At 43.9% G+C, this 26319-nt stretch overlaps 1 protein-coding gene across 1 annotated transcript in view; it reads left to right on the top strand.

The window, feature by feature from the left end:
* Window positions 1-26319, top strand: part of WDR11 (WD repeat domain 11) — a 635868-nt gene that overhangs the window by 24927 nt on the left and 584622 nt on the right. The window contains exons 2-3 of the mRNA XM_086922941.1: window positions 3856-3967; window positions 17943-18096. Of these exons, the coding sequence (XP_086779067.1) occupies window positions 3856-3967; window positions 17943-18096 (266 nt within the window). The remainder of the gene's footprint in view (window positions 1-3855; window positions 3968-17942; window positions 18097-26319) is intronic.

Consider the following 26319-nt stretch of genomic DNA (forward strand, 5'->3'; position numbering starts at 1 on the left):
ACACAGGGACTATTCCTTTTACTCCGGGGCACATAGGGTATTCTCGAGACTGGACTATATCTTCATGGCTAGGCAATATCTCACCGCTGGGGACAAGACGGAGTATAAGGCAAGGGGGATTTCGGACCACTCTCCGTTGTACGCTAAGGTGGGGGCGGATAGAGGAAGGACAGGCTCAGAATGGCGATTGGCGGCTTGGGATCTCCAGAAGCCAGAAATAATAAGAGGACTCAGGGCGGATGTCAAAGTCTACGTAGCAGACAACGAAGGCACGGTTGATTCTGGAGTGACCTTTTGGGAGGCTATGAAAACGGTTCTGAGGGACAGGGCACAGAGTAGGCTGCGGGAGGACCGTAGGCAACAACAGGCAGCGATAGTGGAACTGGAGGCCAAAATAATAAATTTAGAGGGAGAATACCAGACACGCAGGGATGACGACACTCTACGGCACTTACTAGACAAACAACGGGAATACAGAGAGATAGCCTCAAACGAACCGCGGACGCAATCCCTGGCCACCCTGCATCGGCTGTACGACGTGGGCGACAAATCAGGCAAGCTCCTAGCGTGGTTGAGTAGGAAGGAGAGGGCAGCCAGATGGGTGGAAAAGATTAGACGGACGGATGACGTCCTGGTGTACACCGAACAAGAGATAGCAGATACCTTTGCGGTACACTATGAAGGCTTTTATGCTGCGAGGGACCTCGGGACGGTTGAGGACGCACTACAATATATGGAGGGAGTAGATCTACCGGCTCTAGACACTGAATCCAGCTCGGTTCTGGAGACAGATATCTCGCTAGATGAGATTTCCGAGGCCATTAATAAACTCAAAACAGGGAAAACTCCGGGACCCAATGGATTCCCGGCGGAATTCTTTAAACGTACAGCAGAGCTGTTGACACGCCACCTGAAAGTCCTCTACACTGACTCCTATCAGGAGGGACTCCTCCCTCCCGACCTCACTTTGGCCACTATTGTACCGATACTCAAACAGGGCAAACCCACTGACGACTGTGCTTCGTATCGCCCCATTTCGCTCCTTAACATTGAGGTGCAGATCCTGGCTACGGTATTGGCGACGCGCCTGAGGTCGGTGATTCCAGATCTCATCCACGCAGACCAATCAGGCTTCCTGCCAGACAGAGCAACTAAACTAAATTTGAGACGCACACACAATTGGTTACAGGAAGTCAAAGACAGAGAGGAACCCACTGGTTTCTATCTCTGGACGCAGAAAAAGCGTTTGACGCGGTCCACTGGCCGTTCCTCATGGCGACACTGCAACGGTTCGGCCTCGGCCCAAAATTTCAGGGGTGGATAGAGCTACTATATACAGCTCCAACAGCACGTGTCCGAGTTAACGGCAGACTGTCCAGAGATTTCCGGGTGTCCAGAGGCATGAGACAGGGATGCCCACTGTCCCCCTTACTATTAACGCTCACAATTGAAGTCCTGGCCGCCAGGATTAGACAAAACCCCGAGATCCGTGGCTTCTCGGGGGAGGCGTCTAGGGAATCGCAGGAAAAAATATCGTTGTATGCAGACGATGTACTGTTATACATAACGGAACCTGAGGTTTCGGTACCGGAGCTATTCAGGGAACTAGAGGGCTTTGGCGCAAAAGCGGGTCATACCATCAACTGGAACAAATCAATACTCTATGACCCACAAGGAGCTGCTAGGTGGGGGACCCTACCTGACCGACTACTCACTACTATAGAGGGGTTTCAGTACTTGGGGGTTTACGTTACACTAGACAAGGCGCTCTCGTTCAGCAGAAATGTAGAGCGAGTCATGACCGAAGCGGTAGAGGACATGAATAGATGGAGGCAACTACCTCTCACCCTGTTGGGGAGGGCGGCAATGTACAAAATGATTACCCTCCCCAAGTTCCTCTATGCCCTCCAGAACGAATACTATCCGCTCCCGGCCGCCACGCTACCCAAAATCCACGCAGATCTACGCTCCTTTCTGTGGCTGGGGAAACAACCGCGTATTGCACTCCAGACACTCCAAAGGCACCAATACAATGGAGGAATCTCCCTGCCTAATCTAGAAGCGTATTACTGGGCGGAACACTTGACGCCAATCAACGAGTGGATCCATGCCCCGGCCGACCACCCGACGTACGCTCTGGAACGACAGAAGCTGTCACCACACAACGTATACCACTATCTTTATGGGGGAACGATACGGAGGTCGCTTCTACCGGCGCCGCTGCTCACACTACGGGCATGGACGCGAGCGACAAAACGCATGAGGTGGGATGGGAGACCAACCAGACAAACCCCGTTATGGCACTGCCGTTGGCTGACGGAAATAAAAAAACTGAAAGGTTTCCAGAGATGGGACGACATAGGTATTTCGCAGATAGGCGATGTTATATATAGGGGGGCACTGAAGTCGTTCGACAGGCTACAAATGGAATACGGACTACACCGCTCGCAACATTTCAAACATACACAATTGGCACATGCATGGAGAGCACAAAACATCACACTCACAGAGCTGCCTGACTAAGCTCCGCTGGAAGGTAGACTTTTACAGGAACAGATAACACATCAGGCGGTCTCGCTCACCTACAAGACGCTAACTAACAATATACTGGGGGACTTAACAAAACTTAAAAGAGTGTGGGAGGCGGACGTAGGCGAGATGGAAGATTTGGACTGGGAGATTGTCCTGATGCACCCACGCGAGGTAGCGATTAAGTCACGGCTGAGGCTCATTCAGCTAAACGTGCTACACAGGACATACTTTGATAGAGTACGCCTCCTCAAAACTGGGAAAATAACAGACCCCCGGTGTCTCCGATGCCAACAACATCCAGGGGATTTCTACCACACTATATCGTCGTGCGAAAAAATACGCATATACTGGACACACATTTTCATGGAGCTGGGGGAAGTCCTGGGGATAGAATTAGAGCGAGACCCGAAATTGGCGTTGTTGGGCATGACAAACGAAGTAGACCTACCGCGCCACCAACTCATATTTTTGGTGCTGGCGCTAGTGGTGGCCAAGAGGGACATCGCGAAACATTGGGGGGCCACGGAGACACCAGACGTGGAGAAATGGAGAAGGGGCTTGGATCTCTACATGGCGGCAGAGAGGGTAACATATAAGGCGAGGGGGTGCCCTAAAAAGTTTCAGAGAGTCTGGACGAAATGGAGACAATATCATGGTCTAGAGGGAGGGCAGTGAGGTGTGTTGGATCAGACAGGGAGGGCCTACAACAGGAGTGGGGTATAACTTGAAACCACAAAGACATGTGTGGGGTGGTATGTAAGACATCTGAAAGGAAAAGACTGGAAAGATGCGGTGCTGTGGGGAAGTGCTGGGATGGGAAGGGGCGGCGGGGGGCGAAATTGTGACCATAGGGAAGATATACCAAATATTATGGGGCAAAAGGAAATGATGTGGCAATGAGCTTGTTGGGATATGTTTATTCGGACACAACGAACACAGTTGGGGGGGGGGTCTTATTATATGTTAAAATGCAGGATACCGACTCGACAGGGATGACACGCACTGAAGCTGATTATTTGATGTTTGTGTGCTTGACTACAGTTGCGCCGCCCGGCCTCCGGGATGTGGGCTGATGGGCCGTGTCCACAACTATACCCTGGATCAGCATACAATTGACGGTTTGGAGATGCAGCCCACGGGCTGAGGACATATGTGTTTTCTACCTGCAACAAAAATAAAGTTAAAAAAAAAAAAAGATTTGGTGCAGGGTGGGAAGGCGAGGGTAAAGAAGAGTATATGGAAGGGCATGAAGTGTTAGCTCTTCAGGTATTTACATGAGAGGCATGCCTAAAAACTGATGGTCCCATTTCTCTTTTCTGTTAGGGGTTGGCAGGGATTGGTTGCATATGGCTGTCACTCACTTGTCCTGGTGGTAGATTCCAAATCGGCACAGACTCTGCAAGTTCTGGAACGACACAAAGCCAATGTAGTCAAGGTAAGCTATTTTGGTTTCTGTTGACTGTGGTGTAAGGCAGGATGTCTCCATGTTTGCACATCTTAATTTAGTTACTTAATGAAAAAACTTTTTGGGGTGAGTTGGTCATTTGTTTGATTTTCTAAGTACAACATATTATAAAATATCTTTTTTATACATTGTTTTTATTAAAGCTTAAACGAGAGTGAATGATAAGATGGAAAGATCAAAAGACAAACGTTTATAGTGAGAGGAGAGGTAGGTTCAGAGGGCAAGTAGTATTAATGTCCTCATTGATTTAAGGCTAATAAGCTTGATAAATACCATTGAATGTGTGCCATGCCTTAGGAAATGTGTGTGAGTTACCACCAACCTCTTAAGTTGCTTTCTATTGTTTCTACTTTACTACTCCACTCTGTTTCTACTCTAACCATGTCTGAAGCAATGGCCTTTTAATAGACTTTTTTTTTTTAAAATATTTTTTTATTGATGGTTTTTTTCCCCCCTTTTTTTTCCCCCTTTAAAACATGAGCAGGGCACAATAGAATTCAAGGCAGCACAACACACATTCATATATACAATGGGGATATAAAAATAAACAATACCAACTCATACAAAATTATTCCAAGATTAACCATATACACGATAGATACACGGAGTGCTATACACCACATTCTCGATTTCCCCCCCCCCCCCCCCCCAGTAATCAATAATCAATGGTCAGAACCTTGCTTCCATCTAATAAGGGGTTCCCATATTTGCGAACCAAGTATCTTACCTTTTTTCCCCTTCCTAGCATATATGGCGGATTCTAATTTTTGAATTGATAACACCTTGCCCAACCATTGATGATATGTGGGAGGATTAGGATCAAGCCATGCCGAAGCCACTAGTAGTCTAAAGATAGCCATTACCACAAATACAAAGTTTTCATTATTCACATGGCCCTCCGGGTTAACTCCTAGTAGCATTACAGCTGGGTTTAATTCTATTGTAGTTGATAATACATTCTGCAAAAAAGTTCCCAATGTCCTGTTTTATACTATCTAATTGTGGGCAAAGAGAAAAAATATGCATTATATCCGCCTCTGCACTACCACACCTAAAACAGGTGGTTCCCGATAGACCCCCCCATTGAGTGTGTAATACAGATGATATAAAATCTTGTAATGTTGAGCCTGTAGAGATGATGAGCACAACAGTTTGCTTCCCATCTCTAATGACTGAAAAAATATCGCTGGTTATATCCAGATCTTCAGACCACTTATTGATCCATTTTTCCATATCATCATTCTTTAATGCTGTCATCTCAAAGTAGAATCTCTTTATGGTACAGTCGTAGCCTGCTTCTATAAGATCCATCAGTACATTTCTTTCGAAACCCAGAGGCCCTCCTTTTCTATTTGTTAAACAACTTCTTATTTGGAGATATTTTAAAAAATGCTTTGTATCTAAAATATATCTATTCTGTAATTCTACAAATTGTAGTATACCATGAGGCCCCTGGATATCTCCAATCTTTCTTATCCCCCGCCTCTCCCAGTCTTGGAATACAGCTCCTGTAAAGACCATACAAGGCAGGGAAGGGTTATTTTTAAACCTGGTGTAAGCATTGTATTTCCCAATTCCTATCTTTTTCGATATTCCCTTCCATATGTTATAAGCAGCCATTATGGTCTTAAACCGCGTTCTTTTGTAATAACCTTCCTCAGTGAATCGTAAGAAAATATTTTCCGCATTTTTACCCAAAACCAAACCATAAATAGCAAGTGAACCAATATTGTCCCATCCATCCACCTCAGCCCCCCCAACCAATCCCAACATATTTTGGAATGCAGCAGCCCAATAGTACAATTTTAGATCTGGTAAAGACCAACCCCCACGCTCCGAAAATATTTTCCGCATTTTTACCCAAAACCAAACCATAAATAGCAAGTGAACCAATATTGTCCCATCCATCCACCTCAGCCCCCCCAACCAATCCCAACATATTTTGGAATGCAGCAGCCCAATAGTACAATTTTAGATCTGGTAAAGACCAACCCCCACGCTCCCGCGGGAGTGACATGTATCTCAATGCCCTGCGTGTCTTTCCTCTGGCCCATATAAACCGGTTAATCATTTGCTCACATATTTTAAACCATTTGTTGTCAAATAAAAGTGGCACTGCCCTAAAGATATACAAAAAAATTGGCAACACCATCATTTTGATGATGTTGACTCGGCCTACTAACGATAGGTGTAAATTTTCATACCGATCCAGGTCTTTCTTTATTTTATTTATTATTGGAACAATATTATTTTCCACCAAATTATTTATATCAGCTGAGATATTTATTCCTAAATAAGTCCCTGCCTGAACAACTCGATTATCTTCACATATGGTCGCTGAATTTTTAATGATCTGGGTCTTCGAGGCATTTAGGGCGTATCCCGAAATCTGACCAAATCTGCAAGCCTCTTCTTCTATAAATACAGTTGCCTCCGTGGGGTTTGGTGTTATCACTGCCACATCATCAGCGTAGGCCAGTATCTTACATGGTCCCACTAATGTTGGTAACGGAGTTATCTCTGGGCATAGGTCTAGCTTACGGATCAGTGGGTCCATATACATGGCAAACAGTAAGGGGGAAATGTATAGAGAGGTGGATCTCTCACAGCTAAGGTAGTCCCAAAGATAAAGCTTTGTAAAGAGCTTTCGTGTGCCGCAGGGTGGTAAACACTGTCTAGCCAAGCAGTGTATAAAAGAAGAATCCAAAAGAAGGTCTCCCGCCTAGGGAGAGGAAAACCCAGCGCACTACTTTAGAGAGACCCGTGGTCTAGTTCATGTTCAATTTAAACAATAAGTCGTAATCCAGAGAAAGTTATCAATTATCCAGATTTATTCAGGTAGATGTAACGATGTTGAAGTAGATAAAGCACATCAGTAAATATCGTTCCACATATATGTAATTTCGGGTGTGTTAACCCATCACACGACCCAATGCATTTCGGGCGTTGCCCGTCGTCAGGGGAATTACTCTACAAACAAAAAGCAAAAGCCAGCTGTAGTATCCAAATAAACTTCAAGATCAAACAGAAATATATCAATGATAGGGTATGATGCTAGATTGAAAAATAGATGGTGATGGAAGAACCGAGATGCAAGAAAACAACGTAAACCAGGTGCGTAGAGATTGAAAACGGAAGTATAAACGTAGTGAAATTATCTAAAGTCATAAGCAAGAAGTGCCCGGTAACCTCGAAGAATGCTAAGTGATTGACTCCGATAGTGTAGCGAGTGTAGACAACATGCAGAGTAGCAAAGCAAGTCGTGACCGCCACCAATAAAGCGGAGTTTACAGAGAGCTCAAGACGAGCGTACTCACCGGTGTGGAGATAACACGGACTCCGCGGAGTTCCGAAAAGGTTAGCACTCGGTAAGCGAGCAAGGAAGTAAATAGTGACGGGGGTAAACATAGAAGTAGGACTGTATAGTGCAGAAAGAATGAGCGCCATCTTAGAGTGTGCATGAAAGTGAATAGGTAGGGAGAAACTAAAAGAGACCGAAAAGGAGATATAAGTGGGTACCATCTTACAATGTGCACGGAGGTAAACAAATAAGAAACATGGCAATATTAAAAGGTGGAGAAAGAGTAAATAATACAGAGTACAACAAATGATCAAAAATCATAAGTAACACAGAAATTCCATTCGATCATTAAGACCCGATGGGGCCATCGTGGATAAGTAACGAATCCAAAAGTTCTCTCTCTTGAGAAGATGGTTCTTGTTGTTCGCTGTGATAGGAACTTGTTCTAGTACTTGGAATTTAAGTTGAACAACTGAATGTCTGTTCTCCAAAAAGTGGATGGCCACACTAGATTTCTGATTTTCAGTTCGAATGTTGCTCTTGTGTTCCAAGATTCTTGTGCGAATCTTCCTCTCTGTGTGGCCCACGTAACACTTGCCACATGGGCATTTGAGAGCATAGATTACATTCTTGGTATTGCACGTAGCGTTCACTTTCAATTTGATAGGAAAACCTTTCATAGGATGGTTCATTACATTGCCTTGTATGCTATTGTTGCTTATGATTTTTGATCATTTGTTGTACTCTGTATTATTTACTCTTTCTCCACCTTTTAATATTGCCATGTTTACCGCTTACCGAGTGCTAACCTTTTCGGAACTCCGCGGAGTCCGTGTTATCTCCACACCGGTGAGTACGCTCGTCTTGAGCTCTCTGTAAACTCCGCTTTATTGGTGGCGGTCACGACTTGCTTTGCTACTCTGCATGTTGTCTACACTCGCTACACTATCGGAGTCAATCACTTAGCATTCTTCGAGGTTACCGGGCACTTCTTGCTTATGACTTTAGATAATTTCACTACGTTTATACTTCCGTTTTCAATCTCTACGCACCTGGTTTACGTTGTTTTCTTGCATCTCGGTTCTTCCATCACCATCTATTTTTCAATCTAGCATCATACCCTATCATTGATATATTTCTGTTTGATCTTGAAGTTTATTTGGATACTACAGCTGGCTTTTGCTTTTTGTTTGTAGAGTAATTCCCCTGACGACGGGCAACGCCCGAAATGCATTGGGTCGTGTGATGGGTTAACACACCCGAAATTACATATATGTGGAACGATATTTACTGATGTGCTTTATCTACTTCAACATCGTTACATCTACCTGAATAAATCTGGATAATTGATAACTTTCTCTGGATTACGACTTATTGTTTAAATTGAACATGAACTAGACCACGGGTCTCTCTAAAGTAGTGCGCTGGGTTTTTCTCTCCCTAGGCGGGAGACCTTCTTTTAAACAGTAAGGGGGAACATGAGCACCCCTGCCGTGTTCCTCTTTTGATCATGAATTGACCCGTAACACCCCCATTAACTCTGAGGGCCGCGATCGGTTCTTTATACAAGGTCTGTAAAGCTGTTATAAAACCACCCCTAAATCCAGATCTTACTAAAGTGTGCCAGAGATAGTCCCAGGAGACCCGATCAAATGCTTTCTCAGCATCTAGCAACATTACTGCCATTGGATCTCCTGTGACCTCAGCGGCATCGAACAGTGTTATAACTTTCCTGGTGTGGTGGGTTGTTCCTCTACCAGGAATGAATCCGTGCTGACTATAGCTTACTAAAGCGCTTATTACCCCGGCAAATCTCATTGCCAGGGCTTTTGAATATATTTTGGTGTCATTATTCATTAATGTAATGGGGCGATATGACCCAGGTTCAGTCGGCGGCTTTCCTTTTTTTAAAATTAACACAATATCTGCACCCCCCCAAGACTTTGGTATAGACTCGCCCAACTGAGCGGCTTGGATCGTTTTAGTTAACTCTTGAGCCAGCATTCCCCAGAAAGTTTTATAAAATTCTAAGGGTATCTGGTCCGGTCCAGCAGCTTTTCCTGAAGGGAGGTTACACATGGCTTCTTTAATCTCTTCAGCGTCTAACTGGCTTTCCAATCTATCTGCATCTTCGTCCAGAACCCTTTCCGTTGGGATATTCTCAAGATACTCCCTAATCTCTTCACTCCCACACAGATGTTGATGGTCATATAAGTTCTGATAGAATTTCCTGAAAACTTCCCTGATTTCTTCCGGATCTTTTTGCAGATTACCATTTTCATCCCTAATTTCCCTAACAGTTCCTTCTGCCGCTATCTGTCTAGTGCGCATGGCGAGTACATGCCCAACTTTTTCATTATATTCATAACACCTCTCCCTTCTGATTGTATAATATACTGCCGCTTTTTTCGCCAATTCATCTTCAGCTTCACTTTTTACTTTTATAAGATCTAAGATATATTGTTCTGCTGGTTCCCCTCTGATAACACAGTTGTTAAGTTGTTCTTCTACCTCTGACACAGCTCTCTCTAACTCCCTTTGCCGGAGCCCTTCTAATTTACGTTTATAACTGCTATAACTACATGTTTCGCCACGGACACCCGCCTTAAAAGCATCCCATATAACTCCAGCCGAGGCACTTCCTCTATTGTTTTCAAAAAACTCTGTGATCCATTTTGACATATGTGACATGTAATCATCCTCTAAAAGGAGCCTTCTTTTGAATGTCCATACCCGATTAGTTCTTATCCCTCCTTCTAATTTCATCGTCAAAACTACTGGGTTATGGTCGCTGAGGATTCTTGGGAGCCTATCTATCTTAACCCTTGACATTAAATTATTAGAAATCATAAAATAATCCAGTCTAACACAGACTTGATGTGGCGCAGAATAATATGTATATCCTTTTTGTTCTGATCTGATTGTACCCCAGACATCATTCAGGTTATTATTAATCAGAAGGTCCACAAGAGCCTTATGGACTCTTTTCTTTCGTCCTTTATAGCACCTAGTCTGTCCTGTTCCCAATCCTTCTGCCCCATTAATGTTCAAGTCTCCCCCTATGATGACCTGGGGGGGCCAGGCGGCCAATTCAGAATCTAGAAACTGTAATACCTCCGGGTCATCCTGCGTAGATCCATAAACTGCCACCAGCGTTGTCCATACACCTTCTATCACAATCTCCGCCATCGCCCACCTTCCCCAATTATCCTCTAATTTTCTCCCTATTGTCAAATTTTTACTCCTTAACAAGATAGCGACCCCTCTATTTTTTGCACCCTGTTTAGAACTTGCTATTAGATAGAAACCCAACTGATTGAGGCAATACTCTTGCGTGCTCATTATATGTGTCTCTTGCGGGAGTATGAAATCTACATTCATCTGGCGTAATCGGATACCTATCTTTTGCCTTTTTTGAACATCATTTAAGCCGCACACATTCCATGTTACAAATCTAAATGTCATGTCTAAGTTTTTCCGGGACCACTGACTGCCTGTTCACTTGTATTTCTTATTTTAACAGATTTGGTCTCTGTTACATCTGCTACAAAAAAAGCGTAGTTTTTAGTTTTCATACTCTCTTCCTTACATCCATACTGCTCATGCACCTGTTTCAGAATGCGCCCTTCGTGATACCAATGTATTTCATTACCATTGTGCCCTGCCCTTGTGCTCTCTCCCCCCCCCCCCCCCCCCCCCCCCCCAGAAGACCCTCCCTCAGGAACCCTCCCCCCCCTACGGGCAAATAGGTCCATAGGACCTATGTTTGACCGACGTGTGCCACCGGGATGTCTCACCCCCTCCCCCCTGATTTTCCTAGATCGTATATATCATTCGAAGTGCTCACCTACAAAGAACAGAAGTTCATTTTAAGCTCTATCTACCCAATCTTGTCTCGTATTACCTATTTAAACAGAAATATAACAACATATCAACAGTTTTGAGCGAATTGAGCTTACCCAAAATCTTACCCAAAGTCTTCAAAGTAAATATAATAAGAAAAAATAACATGCACATGTGAATATACAATCTTCACTTAGATTTCCTGAAAATTCTCGCTCTAACTGGTAGATTGATAACCTGCTATTCCATATATAACGTTTTTACCCTGTCCTCTACTTTTTACTTTTTACGAGGTATATTTCTGACAATCCCAGTTTGTGATTCTTGGACCTCTGGGATCTTATGATAAGACTTTTGATGACCTTTATTCTCTCTCAAAAAAGTAAGATATTCTTGCACCATAATTTCAGAGTGGAAGACTCTGTATTTGCCATCTAAACCAACTTTTAGACGTGCTGGAAACATTAGATAAGCCTCACACCCTATATTTTGGAACGGGGTAATAAGTTGCCTCATCCGCCACCTTCTTTCCAAGGTGGTGTGGCAGAAATCAGGGCGGGCAAAAAATTCAGTTTCCTTGTAGGAGCGTTTAGACTGTGGTTTTGCCTTATTGATTATTTCTTCGCGTAAGAGGAAATTCCCAATATATAGCAGTATTGCGCGGGGCTTGCCCTGTGATTCTTTTCGTATCATCGGAAATCGGTGCGCTCTTTGTACCTCATGTTCCCAGTCCCATGAGGTCAGCTCTGGGAATGCACCTTTCAGCAAATCAATGACAAAACCACGCACGTCCCCGCCCTCTTTTCCCTCTTGGATTCCAATTAATCTAACATTGTTCCGCCTTTGTCTATTTTCAAACTCTTCCAACTTCCAAAGCATATCCGCTGTTGTCTTATCGTAATCCTTGTTAGCGTCTTGCATTTTAACAAAGTCATCTTCCAGTCTTCCCGTTCTGGCCTCTATCTCAGAAACTCTCCCAACCATTTCTTCATACATTTTATTCACCTTGTGGAGAGAAGATTGTATTTTTTTATTCGCATGTCTGGCCCTCCTACTGGCTCTCTGACTCTCCGCGCGAGCCTCACTTTGGATTTGTTTTAGGGTAGAGAATAGTACTTCAAAATTCGCAGCACCTCCTTCAGAGCCTCCCTCAGCCCCCCGTGGGCTAGCCTCATGTATACCTGCTTCTGCACCGACAAGCTCTCCAGACTGAGGTACTCCACTTTCAACTGTATTGTCCCAGACAAGCTTTTTAACCACTGTTTTCACATGCCTTCTGCGAGGAGCTCTAGCTTGATTCTTTCGCCTGGGATTATTAGTTTTAGCCTTACCCTTATACATAGGGTTGTTGTCCATCACAGTTTCCCTCATCTCTTTTGAAGCATTTTTTGGTTTTGTTTTTATAACCTTCAGGGCTTTCTCTTGCTCTATAGGTTCTGTATCACTATCAGAGGTAACTGAGACACTATCTGATTTCGATATATTGGTTTCTGTGCCTGAACCTGCTACAGAGTCCGCAGAGCTGCCCAGTTCCGAGTCTGAATCCGACGGAGATTCTCGAGCAGAGCTGGTAAATTCACTTCCGTCATCCTCTTCATCATCCACCTCGTCGTTTCCAGTAAAAAACATCTCCTCGCCAGGTGATGCCAAAATAGATTCAGGGATATTTTGCGCAATCACTACATTCATATCACTTCTATTCTCAGAAGTAGAGCTGGTTACCATCTGCTGTGATGAGGTAGTTGCTATCTCCTTGTCCAAAACCTTTATAGCTAACTGCTCATCTGTATTCTTACTGGCTCTCTCATTCTCATTATCATTGTTTCCAGATTGGGGACTGTTCGCATTAGTCTCAGTATCAGGACCCCTGGGTGTTTCAAGAGATGCTTCTGCAGGCACATCTGCCGTTTTGTTTTTATATTTATCTTTCCACAGGTAAAAAAGACTCCACAATCGTGGTCTGCCGCAATGCTGCCTCTCTTCCCACCACTTCACTGGAAGCAAACTGTGTCTCAGTATTTCTTTTGGCCGATCTAGGCAGCGCCACGTTTTTCTTTGTTTTTTCCCCCGTATCGTTTTCCCGTAACTTCCTTGCTTTGGCCTCTTTTGCCGCTTCTCTTGCCGCTTCTCGTCTCAACTGCGCCTTTGTTTTTGATTTGGCTCTGAGATTGGAGGCACGAGCCGGGCCATCGACAGACATACCTTCTTCCTCATTCCCGGAGGCAGTGTCGTTGGGTTTCCTGCTCGATCGATAAAGTTTAGAAGCCATTATTTTTAAACAGTATGAGCGCCCTGCCCGATAGGACCTCGCAATTAAGGCGGCTAGACTTTCCAACAGAGTTCTTCTTTCCTCGGCTTGAGGGAAATCCTTTAACGGTGCAGACCAATCCAGTAACGCTCCAAGCATTTCAGTTCACAGGTGCTGAGAGTCTGTAGCTGGACTGCTATTGTTACTGTGTACCAATCCTCCTTAATGCCTGCTGGTACAGCCCGGTTTCAGTTCAGTTCATCAAAGCCTTAGTATGATAAGGAAATATATATCCAAAAGCTGCACAAGAGTTATGAGCTAGGTGTGCACCTCGAATTCCATCAACTCTACTGCCAGGAGCGGATCAGGGTGCGACTAACCCCTACGGCGTCTCGGCGGCCATCTTGCCCCTCGGGAACATTCCCGACCTAATAGACTTAAAGTTCTGTAGAATGTCTCTCTTGGTAAACATTACCACTGGAAGTTCAACTCTTAAGTACATCGGAAGCTTGTTATCTACCTTTGCTGTAAGTTCCAGCCCATCTGTTCTTTGTTAATCTTCCTTCCAGAACTTAGTAACAATTAGACAAGACTATATTGTGTACATTAAGTTCTTCTTGTCAGAGTTGCACTTCCAACAGCGTTCCACTTAAGTCAATCTCCTTTTTTTTCTTCAGTTGTGACCAAATAAGTTCTGCATGATTTTCATGGGGACTGTAATATATTCCTACCCAGAGCTGCCTGAGAATAAGATATGCATGACACTCATCATGAACTTCCAGGAGAAAAAACTTCCTGGACAGCTGCTGTGCTGTTCTATTCCTATCAGCAGGACAAATAAACAATCATTACAGGGCACCCTGCATCCATAGACTTATCTGCTTCACTTATCAGATGAATGTGAGGGGAGTTAAGTTGAGACAGTCACACACAAATGGTTAAGCCAAGGTTTCAGCATGTCTTCTGTTTACGTTCAGCGTAGATATGTTGTGAGTGTGCTTTAAGTTGGCATTATCTTTGACGTGCGCTTCTTGCACAGGGCGTGATACCTCAGGGACAGGACCATTTTGAGTAGGTTTTTTAGTGGTCTGGAGACTGAAGTACCTTATTGAAGTAGATGAGTCCATTGGCAGACTTGGGCAATTTAGGCAGCCGAGAAAGGCTTATACCATCTTGCAAACGCCTAGCATAAACCACCTGAAACCGTGCTCATCTCCTCCAACAAACTTTTTAAGAAAGAAGTTAAAGCTAAATACACATGATCTATTACTCTGTATCTCTCATGAATCTGCTCTGTAAGACCTGCTTGACCCCTTGGTCTATCTGTATTACTTGTATTATCGACTTACTTGATTGTATACGTTCCCTCGTTGTATATTGTTTGTATACGCTCCCTCTTTGTATATTTTTTATATTGTTGACGCACCTTTCTGACTTTGCACACTCTATATTATCGGCGCAACTGCTTGAATATGCACCTTGTATCAACACTACCTCACCTATGATCTACCTCATGATTTTTACCTACCTATGTAGCTACGCACCTTGTACCTAACTACCTCAACTATTACATTGTATTACCCTATCACCCCCGTGTCCTGTAAAGCGCTCTGATATCTGCAAAGATCTTGTTCGCGCTATATAAAACTTTCAAAATAAATAAAATAAATAAAATAGTCCCTTATTTTCAGTCAAAAGACTTACGGAAAAGTTGGGAGATATTTTATGTGGGAGCTTTGCCCCGGCTCCACCAACCACTGCTGAACCTGTGGGGCACCACCTGCAAATAAGAGAAGACAAAAATAGGGTGAAGGAGTCTGCTTGTTTTCTGTTGTCGACTGAAACCTTGGAACCAAATACATACTGAACCTGAGCTCTGGAGGACATTTTTGATCATCATCCCCACTAGCCTCTGTCTTATACATGAAGATGAAGGACGCCTTCGGATACGAACCAGTAGATATGGGGAAACCGGGACTTGTGTGGGAGCTCTGGCTGAAGTGACTGGTTGATCCTATCTCCTACTTCTACTTGTTTGGTGGTACCCTAGAAGCTGTCCTTACCTGTTTGTGAGCTTTAGAAGTGAGTAGGAGAAAGATATTCCGCATTCCTCAAAATGGAGACTGAAAATGTGTTGGCAGGCCTGGAAGAGAGGGAAATCAGTCTTCCATTTGGCACATGATCTGGGGGCTGCAGCAGAGTTCCTGAACTTTTAGGAGCACTTGGAGCATCCACTAAAATGCAGAACTGCTCACTACCAGGTCCTAAAGCATGATCTTTGCTTTCAAAAGACCTTGGACACATACAAATTTGATGCGGCAAGTACACAACACAGTGTTTATGGACTGAAGATAGTTTTCTAACAATTTAACTGTATTCAAAACCACGCTCTGGGGGCCTTTTGCTTGTTTCAGTGCTAAAAATGAATGCATAGAGGCTGCCATAACGTTTTTTGAAAGGCACAGCTTTATAGGATGATAATTGACTTTTGAAGATCTGTGTTGCTTTCTCTGGAAGCTTTTTGTCTGTTCTTTGAAAGATTTAAATTCTGATACCTTTTACCAATTTTTCATAAAATCTTTCTTAAAGTTTTGTTTTTGGTTGCAAATTCTAATTATTTATTTCAAGACTTTAATATTTAATAGTGCAATGCTTCAAGGGAGATTTTGCACCTAAAGTGATTTTTGTACCAAAAGTGGTTTTATACATACATTTCATTTGTGTTCCTAAGCCTTTTCCATACAAATGTTGATGTTGTAACAAGGGCGATTTTCCTCTCGCTGTGTTATGCACCATATGTGATGGCATACTCCTGTTCATCTTATACACGTTATGTCACATCTTAGTACTATATATCTTCTCCTATATTTGGTAATTTTGTACCTAAATGAGATATCACAATCTGATAAATTTGCACATAAGGCGATATTGCATCTATATTTGTTTATTCACAGAGTGTGATTGTTTCTCCTAAATTTGTTTGCCCAACTCAAACTGTCTCTACACTCCTGATGATGTTGCACCAACGGCAGTTTTGCACCAAATCTGTTTTGCATTTAAAAGCGTTTCCATGCTCATGCTGAAGTTGTGCCTAAATAATTAAATTTGCAGCACATCTCTGAAGACGGAAGCTCCAGACTTGGTCTAGGATATGCGACGGGAGCTCCAGACTTGGTCTAGGATATGCGACGGGAGCTCCAGACTTGGTTTAGGCTATACGACTAAATGAGCATTCCATATATCCTTTCCTGTAATACACAGTAGTGTGAATACACAGCTGCACACAGCTGCCTACTAATTTACAAACAACATTTGATGTACAAATACAAAATGAGGGGCCATATGTAGAAAACCTTTTTGAGGTCGCAAAGGGGCGAATTCACAGAATCTGGCCATTTGCGACTGAAAAAATCATTGAAAAAATGTACAAAAGCCAAATTGCGATTCGGTAAAATGTTACCGAACCATAATTAGCATTTGTGATTCGGTATTTGGAAGGGGCGTATTTAGGGCATCCCTTCCTAATACCGAATTGCAGTGGTTCCTAATACCGAATTGTAGTGGTATGTATGAATGTTTTGCGTCCTAATTATGGCTGCAAAACATTCCTTTTTTTACAGACACAGTAAGGGTGGTGGTAATTTAATGCAAATGGGAACTTTTGAATGTTGAAGCAAATATTTTTTAAGAACAGGCAGCGGCTTCATTATTTTTTTTTTAACGCACTCCGTTTTCGTTTGAGGAAAGCTGGCTGCATTAAAAAAAAGTCTGCTTTATTAAAAACTAATCACAGACATGGTGGTCTGCTGACCACAGCATGCCACCATCCCTTCAATGGCAGCTAGGAATTGCTATTACTATCTTGGGCATTTTTGTTCATTAGGAAGTGCAATTTCCTAATTGCGATTCACAAAGGATAGCAATTAGGAACTTGCAATCCCTAAATTCTGTACATACGGCCCCTTATGCTAAACAACTACTAAGAATGGCATTTTTGGGATTATTTTTGTTTCTGAATAAAAGGTGCACATATTAAATTCCTAGAAGTATTGTATGACCATTGAGTGGGAAACAAATGTAGGAGAAACAATCACACTCTGTGCATAAACAAATAGAGATGCGATATCGCCTTATGTGCAAATTCATCAAGTAGTCGAACTACACCAGAAGGCTTTCCATTTGCCTATGTAGGTTTTGAGTGTTTTCACTCCCCTAGCTTAGTTTGCTATTGTGCTTAATTTTAAGACCTTGGAAACTAAAATGCATTTGTCAAAACACAGACGCTGGCTCAAGTTGGGGCAGCGAAGTAGAATGCATTTCTTTTTTTATTTCAGTAATTTTTTATTGAAAAAGAGATTTATATGTACAAGGTACAGCGTACAGGGGTACAATTAGCAAAAGCCCCTGGGGGGGGGAAGCTTGACATATCGAAGAACAACAAGAACTCGTGGGCAGGTTCCTTTGATTTGTGATGCTTACTTTGTGGTCCAGTGATCAGGCGGCTGCCATGTCTTACTTGTGAAGAAACTCACTCATTTTCTGGACTTCTGCAGGTGAAATGGGCCAGAGAGAACTACCACCATAACTTGGGCTCTCCATACTCCCTGCGGCTGGCGTCGGCCGATGCCAGCGGGAAGATAATTGTCTGGGATGTGGTGACTGGCACAGCTCGCTGCGAAATTCAAGAGCACTCCAAACCAATCCAAGGTAAAGAAAGAATACCCCTTGTCCACTGCTGCCAGGCCAGGTCTAGCTGAATATGTGTTAAAAAGGAGAGGAATCTGGATTAACTTTTCGGCTGACAACTTGGATTAATATGGGCATTTTACTGAGCTTTGGGTCACGGCTATCTCTAGGAATGTATAACACTAAGACGGACAGACAGGCGCACACACATACTTGAGTTGACGACGATAGTGACTGCAATGGTAACGTTTTAAGTTATTCTTTGAAAGTTCCTTTTTTCATGTAGTTATATATGTTCATACACACACACACACACACACGATTGTATGTATGCATTCTCATCTAAAAAAAAAAAGTTCTTTTATTAGAAGGGACTTTCGATTACGATCTAAAACTGAACACCCCTGAAATCTGCCATTTATCGTTCACTGTGTAACTTTAATTCCCTTCATGGCACACTATGGTAATGACCTAACAACCTAGGTTGTGGTATTAGTAAAGAAAGCTGTGACATGTTACACACAGGGCCTCTGTTAAGGCGGAGGGCCGTCGCCCCACTGCTTTTCAGCACTGCAAAAAAAGGAAAAATAAAATAATAACACATTTTATTTTTCCGTGTTGAGGCAGATTTGCGGGGCTGGGCTGGGGGGGAGGAGTGGTGGCTGTACCTTAAGTGCGCATGACTGTTTGGATGGCGTCTTGGGCCAGCCAACAGTCATGCACACTTTGCATGTTCTCCACTGGCTGATTATACAGCCTGGGTGAAGAAAATGCCCAGCCTCCCAGTTGCAAACTTGAGTGCTGAACCACAGTGCTCAGACCAATCAAAACGCTGCACTGCAGCGTTGTGATTGGCTTAGGGGAGCATGGGTCCTTCTGGTTCACACAAGGAAGAGGACGGAGAGGACGGAGGAGAAGCGCGGGCAGGCCAGTGATTTTTTTCTTTTTAAACTTTTTTTTTTTTTAAATCCCCGTACCCACCCCACTACTGTTGCCTGGGAGCTCCCACCGTTGGTTACACATGAAAATAGAATTAATTTGGTAGCACGTTTGTCACATTTCCTAGTTTTGCTTATTGCTTTATTTGTGTACATTTGTTTTGTATTAGTTACAGCTTGAACCACACAAGCAAAAAACACAACATTAATACCGCTGTTTTTTTGTTTTCCAACAAAATGTTTTGTTGATGGGCCTCTAAACTGAACAGTGAGGCAGGAGGACCTCTAATAAGAACGTGTTCAGAAATTCAGTCAATAGAAGCTGAATGGTCAATATACCGAATTAGACACAGTGAAATCTAGTAGGCCTAAAGTTAAACTGGAAACATATGAACAGGTATTTATGTGCGTTTTGCTTTGTATCCTGGCACCTCATTATAGTCAGGTAAATTGTACATGCAAATATTGTCATCAATTCTTATTTTTCTATTCATTATTTGTGCATTTTTGCAATATAATAAGGTTAACTTGTTTTTCAAATAGCATCTAGTAACTCAGCTTTGCTGTATGTAAAATAAGAAATAATAATACAGAATTGAGTAAAACAAGAATAGGCAGAGTGACAGCATTGCACTGAAGTCCTCTCACAATAATTACACAAAACAAGCATTGGCATAGCCAATAGGTCTCGCCTTCGGGACTTTATAAGTATTTAGTTATGCAGCACAATATCCTTGGTGCAGCATCAACTGTTGCGAGACCTATTGGCTATGCCAATGCTTGTTTATGTTTGAAATGGAAAAGGAAGCAGTGGAGAGGGGATATTTTAGCAATCAGGGTACTTGGGACCCATAGGTGGAATGTTGTACTCTGACAGGGTTCTGTGATAATACCTCTTTGGCCAAAGTCACCTTAGAGTCTTGGATGTCGGTGAGAGACTGCTGGCCTCAAATCATATCCGCTGAGGACGGCAGGTGGCTACCTGCTTAAGGCTCATTCAAAGTTGTATGAGGCTCAAAAACATTCTAAAACAAAACAACCCTTTCACTTCTACTTGGTCTTAAGCTGGTCCAACTTCCACTTGTATACATTTGGGCAACAAAGGCACACCAAGCATATTAAAACACAGATAATGGGCTACCAACTATTAAGCGGGGTTAATTTGTTGATGAGGTTGCAGATGGTGGGAGTAGGCACTGGGAACAGGGCCTTTTTTTAGCATAAGACTTTGATTCAGAACAAGAGAGAGAGCCAGAAATGGAGGAAGAAAGATGAGAACCAGTGCTATGGAGAAAAGAGGTAAGAAAAAGAATGTGCAATGATGATATAAAGGGACTCAACGTTTAGGACGATGGAAGAAAAAGGCATGAGATTGAATCAAGACAGGAGGATGGAAGAAAATGGCATGAGATTGAATCAAGACTAAGGGCCAGATGTAGGAAGCCTAATACCGGTCGGTAACAGCCGAAATTACCGAATTTCGGCCATTACCGACCGGTATTAGGCTTTTTAGGAGGCCTAAATGAAGGTAATTTACGGAATCAGTAATTTAAGGAATTGGTAAATTACCGAATTCTTAAAATACAGATTCGGTAAATTACCGAATCCTTAATGTAGGGAGCACTGAAATGAGTGCTTTTCACATTTCAGGATTCGTTATTTACCACCAACTACAAGTTGGTGGTAAATATCGAAAAACCTATAAAAAGCAATTTATTGCAATTTATGACAGTGCCATGTGGCAGACATACATGCCCTTAGGGCATGTATGTGTGCCACATGTGCACCTATGCACTATTCAGGGGTGCAACAGGGTGTCAAAGTGACACCCTGCCACCCGTGAATGTGTTCCCCCTTTTACCGAATGGGTATTTACTGATTCGGTAATTCCCATTCATTCCTATGGGCCTGGAGGCCCATACGGATGAATGGGAAATACTGAATCAGAATTACCTAATCGAATGAATGGGAATTACCGAATCGGTATTGCAAAGTGACATCTAAATAAAGTATGCTTGCAATCTCATATATGGGCCCTCTGATTTGCCAATTAGATTCATGACAGTAACATTCTTTTTAGCTTGATTGCTTATTTGGCAAACTAGATAGCGGTCCCATATTTTCTTTGCAACATGTTGAAATATCTGTATTTTCCCAATTCTTTTTCAATAGCCTAATCAGGCTATTTGTCCCTACATGAATTTGATTATGCAAGTATTTACACATGGGCTGTAACATCGAGTCAGATAGAATATCCTTTTGATCTTTATTTACGTGAAAATGCTGATAATTCTTTTTGTCATCCAATTTCATCCATTTTAACTTTCCATCAGCAACAGCTGTAGATCTCTCACCTTGCTCAAAGAAGTCTGTAATGAGTCCATAAAGAAACAGTTTACATTGTTTGAACACTCTCATTATCATTTGCGAAAATCTCATCTTAATTTTTTGTGAATCACTGTCCCTTTCTGCAAGGCTCAATATCTTGCCATTTGGTCAACAAACTTATTTCTTTATGTGACTAAATCCTTGCTAGCCTATTGGACTTAACACTGTACAACTGCCACTTCTTTTGGTTTCTGAATTCTGTCCAACAAATCCAATATGTGCATACTATTTCTAATTGAAGAACCTGAAGATATCATGAACCCTCTTTTTAACCAGAGTTGGTCGTAATCATGCACAACACAACCATACTGGCTATTTGTATTGATTGTCGCATTTAAATTCTTTGACAAGTAACAAGCATTCATTGAAGCAATTAATTCCACTGGTTGTGCTGATGCCACATTTGGTAAGGAGGATGCCTCCAATGTTTCTGCAACAGAATAAACTGCATAAGCAGCTCTCAATCCTCCATATGGATCTCTCGGACAGGAACCCGCAAAAGTCCTTTAGTGGCATTTTCTTAACCACATGGCTGCTGGGCGTTTTCCCCCCCAGTGCTGGAAAATGCCATTTTAGTGGCACTATGACGAGCTCAGCTCGTCATCAGCACACGACACCCGTGGGTGATGACGAGCTGAGCTCGTCATCAGCATCGAAAGGGTTAATATCTGAGCTTGGCGTTTTTTTTTTTTTTTTAATTATTAGTTTTTGTTGTTTCATCAAAAACATCAACCAAACACATACATTGGCAGTGTGGAGTACAAGTCATTTCCAGATGGTACAAGTACACAGTTATTTCGATCTAGATATATCGAACACAGTGCATACATCACAACAGCACCATCCCCCGCAGCTTGCACCACCCCCCTGTCTTCTAACCGATTTATCCTGGTCCTCTTGTATCACTCCCCATCACTCTCTTCGTCAGACCTGTCCGTATCATCCTCAGGCAGTGGATCGCATAGGTCCCCTCTAAAGATATTCCATGGATTCTAGATCTTATTCCATTTACGGGGGCTGGCCCTGGCCTTATATACCGTGCGCTCCGTAACCGTTAGCATATCCATATTCCTGTGCCAGTGTGGGAAGATCCGATGCAGCCCACTTCTGCGCAATATCTCTCTTAGCAACCATAATGCCCAGTGTACTCCATGTTTGACCCTGGTGGGAAAGATCATTCGGGTCCCATATGTTCAGGATACATTTGCGTGGTTCAGGTAATATTGAGGTCTGTAGTGTTTGTGAAATGGTGCGCATCACTTGTCTCCAATTTTCTGTGATAAACAGGCAGACCCAAATGGTGTGCAGAAATGTGCCCTCTTCCCCACACCCGCGTAGGCAGTAGGGATGTTGCGCTCGCTGCAGCTTGTGTAGTGTGGTTCTGGTGTAATATATCCTATGGAGTATTTTGAGCCGTACTAATCGGAACTTCGCCGATATTCCCACTTCCCTCAGGGATGCCAGTGCTTCATTCCATTCAAAGGCATCCATATCGCTCACTTCCCCTATCCACTTCTTTTGCAGTTTCAGTGTAGGGTCTGGTAAGTTGTTTATCAACTTCCGATAGGTGAGGGATGTGGCGCTACGCTGCATGTAATCTGTGAGTAGTCGATCCTTCAACGGGGAGGCCTCAGGGACTACGGTGTCTGCCGGGATTGCTTTTAACAGGGCGTGCCTGACTTGCACATGTCTATAAATTTTGTTTGGTCCTAGTTCATACTGTTGCTTGAGTTGTGTAAATGGGACTACTGTCCCCTTGTACCACAAGTCGCCCACCATAGATATTCCGATATTGTCCCATTGTGTAAATTCCTTACTACTTCTCAATTGTCCCAGTGCTTTGGAGTCCCATAGTGGTGTGAGTTTAGTAATTACTCCCTTCCATTCCAATTTCGCCTGTGCTGCGTACCATATTTTCGTGGAATGTTGTGTGGGTCCTATGAGCCTCCTCACCAAGCCCCCGTGGTAGAGCACCGCCAGTAAGCTGTTTGTGCCCATCTGCGCTCTATCAGCTGGATCATCCTGGGGTGCATGGATCCAGTGGTTAATGGTTTTAAGCTGTGCAGCCCAGTAATACATTTGTAAGTTCGGTAGCCCAATACCGCCCTCATACCAGCTTCTGTTCAGTTTGACATGGGCAATCCGGGCAGGGCGGTTACCCCATAGTAGGCTGGTGACCAGTGCTGTCACCTGTTGGAAGTAGCGCATCGGTACCGGATATGGTGTGTTGTCAAGTGCATGAAGAAATCTTGGCAACGCCATCCTTTTGTACAGCGCTGCCCTGTCCAGTAGTGTCAGGGGCAGAGCCGCCCAGTGTTTTACATCCCGTCGCAGACGTTCCAGTGGTGGTTTCAAATTTTTATCATAGTACTCTTCTGAGTTTTGCGCAACATGTATACCGAGGTACTTAAAGGAGTCCGTTGCTAACCGTAAGGGGCAGTCAGCGGTAAGGGAAGACTCCGGTCCCTGCAGGACGTATATTATTGACTTCGTCCAGTTTATTGTGTAACCCGATGTTACCCCCTGAGCATCGCAAACTGTAAGAAGCTCTGGTATGTTAGGCTCCGGGTCCGTCAAATATACCAACATGTCGTCAGCATAGAGCGAGAGACGGTCTTCCCATCCCTCCCTCCAGCTGATTCCCTGCAACAACGGGGTAGTCCTAAGGAGGGTCGCCAGTGGTTCCAACACTATCGCGAATAGTAGTGGCGACAGGGGACATCCTTGACGCGTCCCTCTCACCAGTTGTATCGTGCGTGAGATATGTCTATTAATCGCGACATGGGCAACCAGGTTAGTGTATAAAAGTCGTACCCACGCTATGAATTTAGGGCCAAACCCCATATGCGATAGCACTGCGAAAAGATATTCCCATTCTACCATGTCGAATGCCATTTTTGCATCCAGTGACAATATCACTGCAGGACCCGATAGCTGTTGTGCTCGTGCCAGTACCCCATGAACGCGTCTAAGGTTCAGGGCAGTGTTCCTATTGGGCATGAAGCCTGATTGATCCGAGTGGATCAGCTGTGGGAGGTGAGATAGTAATCTAGTAGACAGCAGTTTTGCCAGTATTTTCGCTTCAGCGTTTGAGAGATATCGCGCTGTAGGACGTACAGTCTGTCAGTGGTTTTCTGGGTTTCGGAATTGCCACGTTTGTCGCCGTACGCTGGTCTAATGGGAGTTCCGCGTTTGCCAAACTATCGGTATACATTGCTAGGAGCGGTGTGCTAAGTGTGTCTGACATTAGTTTATACCACTCTATTGGGATTCAGTTGGGGCCCATTGCTTTCCCGGATTGCACCGCATGTATAGCTAATTGGACTTCGTCAGCTGTGAGGTCTGCCTCCAGTTCCTTGGCTGCTTCCGGTGTAAGTGTCTGGGTGGCTATAAGGCTGAGGGAATCTACCGCTGCTACTCTCGTCACCTCCCTGTCTGGGGTATAGACCATTTCGAAGTACTCGGCCAGTGTGTGGACTATGCCCTCAGGGCGCGCCTGGAGTGTGCCATCCTTTGCACATAGCTGCTGTATTCCTTTGGTGCCTCCCCCTTTCTTGTCAAGCCAGGCCAGCATTTTCCCCGCCTTGTCCCCCACATCATACACCCTATGTGCGGTTTTTCAGCGCAGCAATATTCTCAACAGTCTTTCGTTTCAGGTGGTCTCTATGTCGCTGTTGGCATAACTGTAAGGCATGTAATGTACCTGGTGTGGGGTCCGTCATATGCATCGTATTTGCTGTGTGTAGTGCAAGTTCTAACTCTGACAGTTCTTGTTGCTGCGACCTTTTGTTCCCGGTGATGGACGTTATCGCCTGACCCCGTAGGACCGTTTTGTACGCCTCCTGGAGGACCGAAGGAGAGGCTACAGACGCCGTGTTTTCATCAAAGTAATGTTTCGTCGTTTTCTTAAGTTCTTTTTTAATGGTGGGGATTTTAAGATAACCAGAGTAGATAGGGTATATTCTTTTGCGAGACTTCTCCTGACAAGAGAGAGTTAGCAACACCGGGGAGTGATCCGATATCCCCCTAGGTTGAATATCGATACTGTCTATGTTTTGCGTCCCAGTAGTGAGCAGCATGAAGTAGTCTATCCGCGATAAGCTATTGTGGACCGGGGAGTGGAAAGTGTATTGCTTTACTGTGGGGTGTATGAGCCTCCATACGTCTGTCAGTCCCATCACCTCTGTGAAGCTCTGGAGCCGGGAGGGCCCGGGCGCGTGGATTCGCACCGGGAATCTATCTAAAGTGTCATCTATTGTTGCTTTAAAATCTACCCCTATAATGAGTTCCCCTGCTGGTAGATCTAAGATAAATTCGCCCACTGCCAGCAGAGCAATGGACTGTAGTGCTGGAGGCACGTAGACGGACACTATGTTTAGTAGCCTGCCTTCCCACTGTCCCTGGATAGCTGCGAATCATCCCTGATCGTCTACCTTGGTGTGTAGGAGGATGAAAGGGGACGTCTTCTTCACTAGAATGCCCGTCCCTCTCAAGCCTGATGTGAATTCGGAGTGTGCTACCATGCGGTATCCTCGCCTGCCCAACGCCTGGCATGCACTCCCCGTGAGATGTGTCTCCTGCAAAAGGATTATTGTAGGGCTCTGTCGTTTAATAGCTTGTAGTACCAGTCCCATCTTAATTTTATCCCCTAATCCTCTCACATTCCAGGTCAGGATCCGCAGAGGTCTGACCGGGCCATGCGTGCCTAGGTTGTGAGTTGTGCGTCATGAGGAATGTGTCCCCACTCGAGACGTCCTGTCCAGAACCTTAGTATACCATGTGTACCTTTTAATCATGTCATTAATGAGTCTGTTTCAACACCTCCTGCCTTAATATGTAAAACCAATTTAACAAGAACAAACCCTCCCCTTCCCCCATCGCCTCCCTGCCTCCCTGCTTAACAGACATTGAACCGCCC

This window comes from Lissotriton vulgaris, chromosome 5 (assembly GCF_964263255.1).
Source record: "Lissotriton vulgaris chromosome 5, aLisVul1.2, whole genome shotgun sequence".
NCBI lineage: Eukaryota > Metazoa > Chordata > Amphibia > Caudata > Salamandridae > Lissotriton > Lissotriton vulgaris.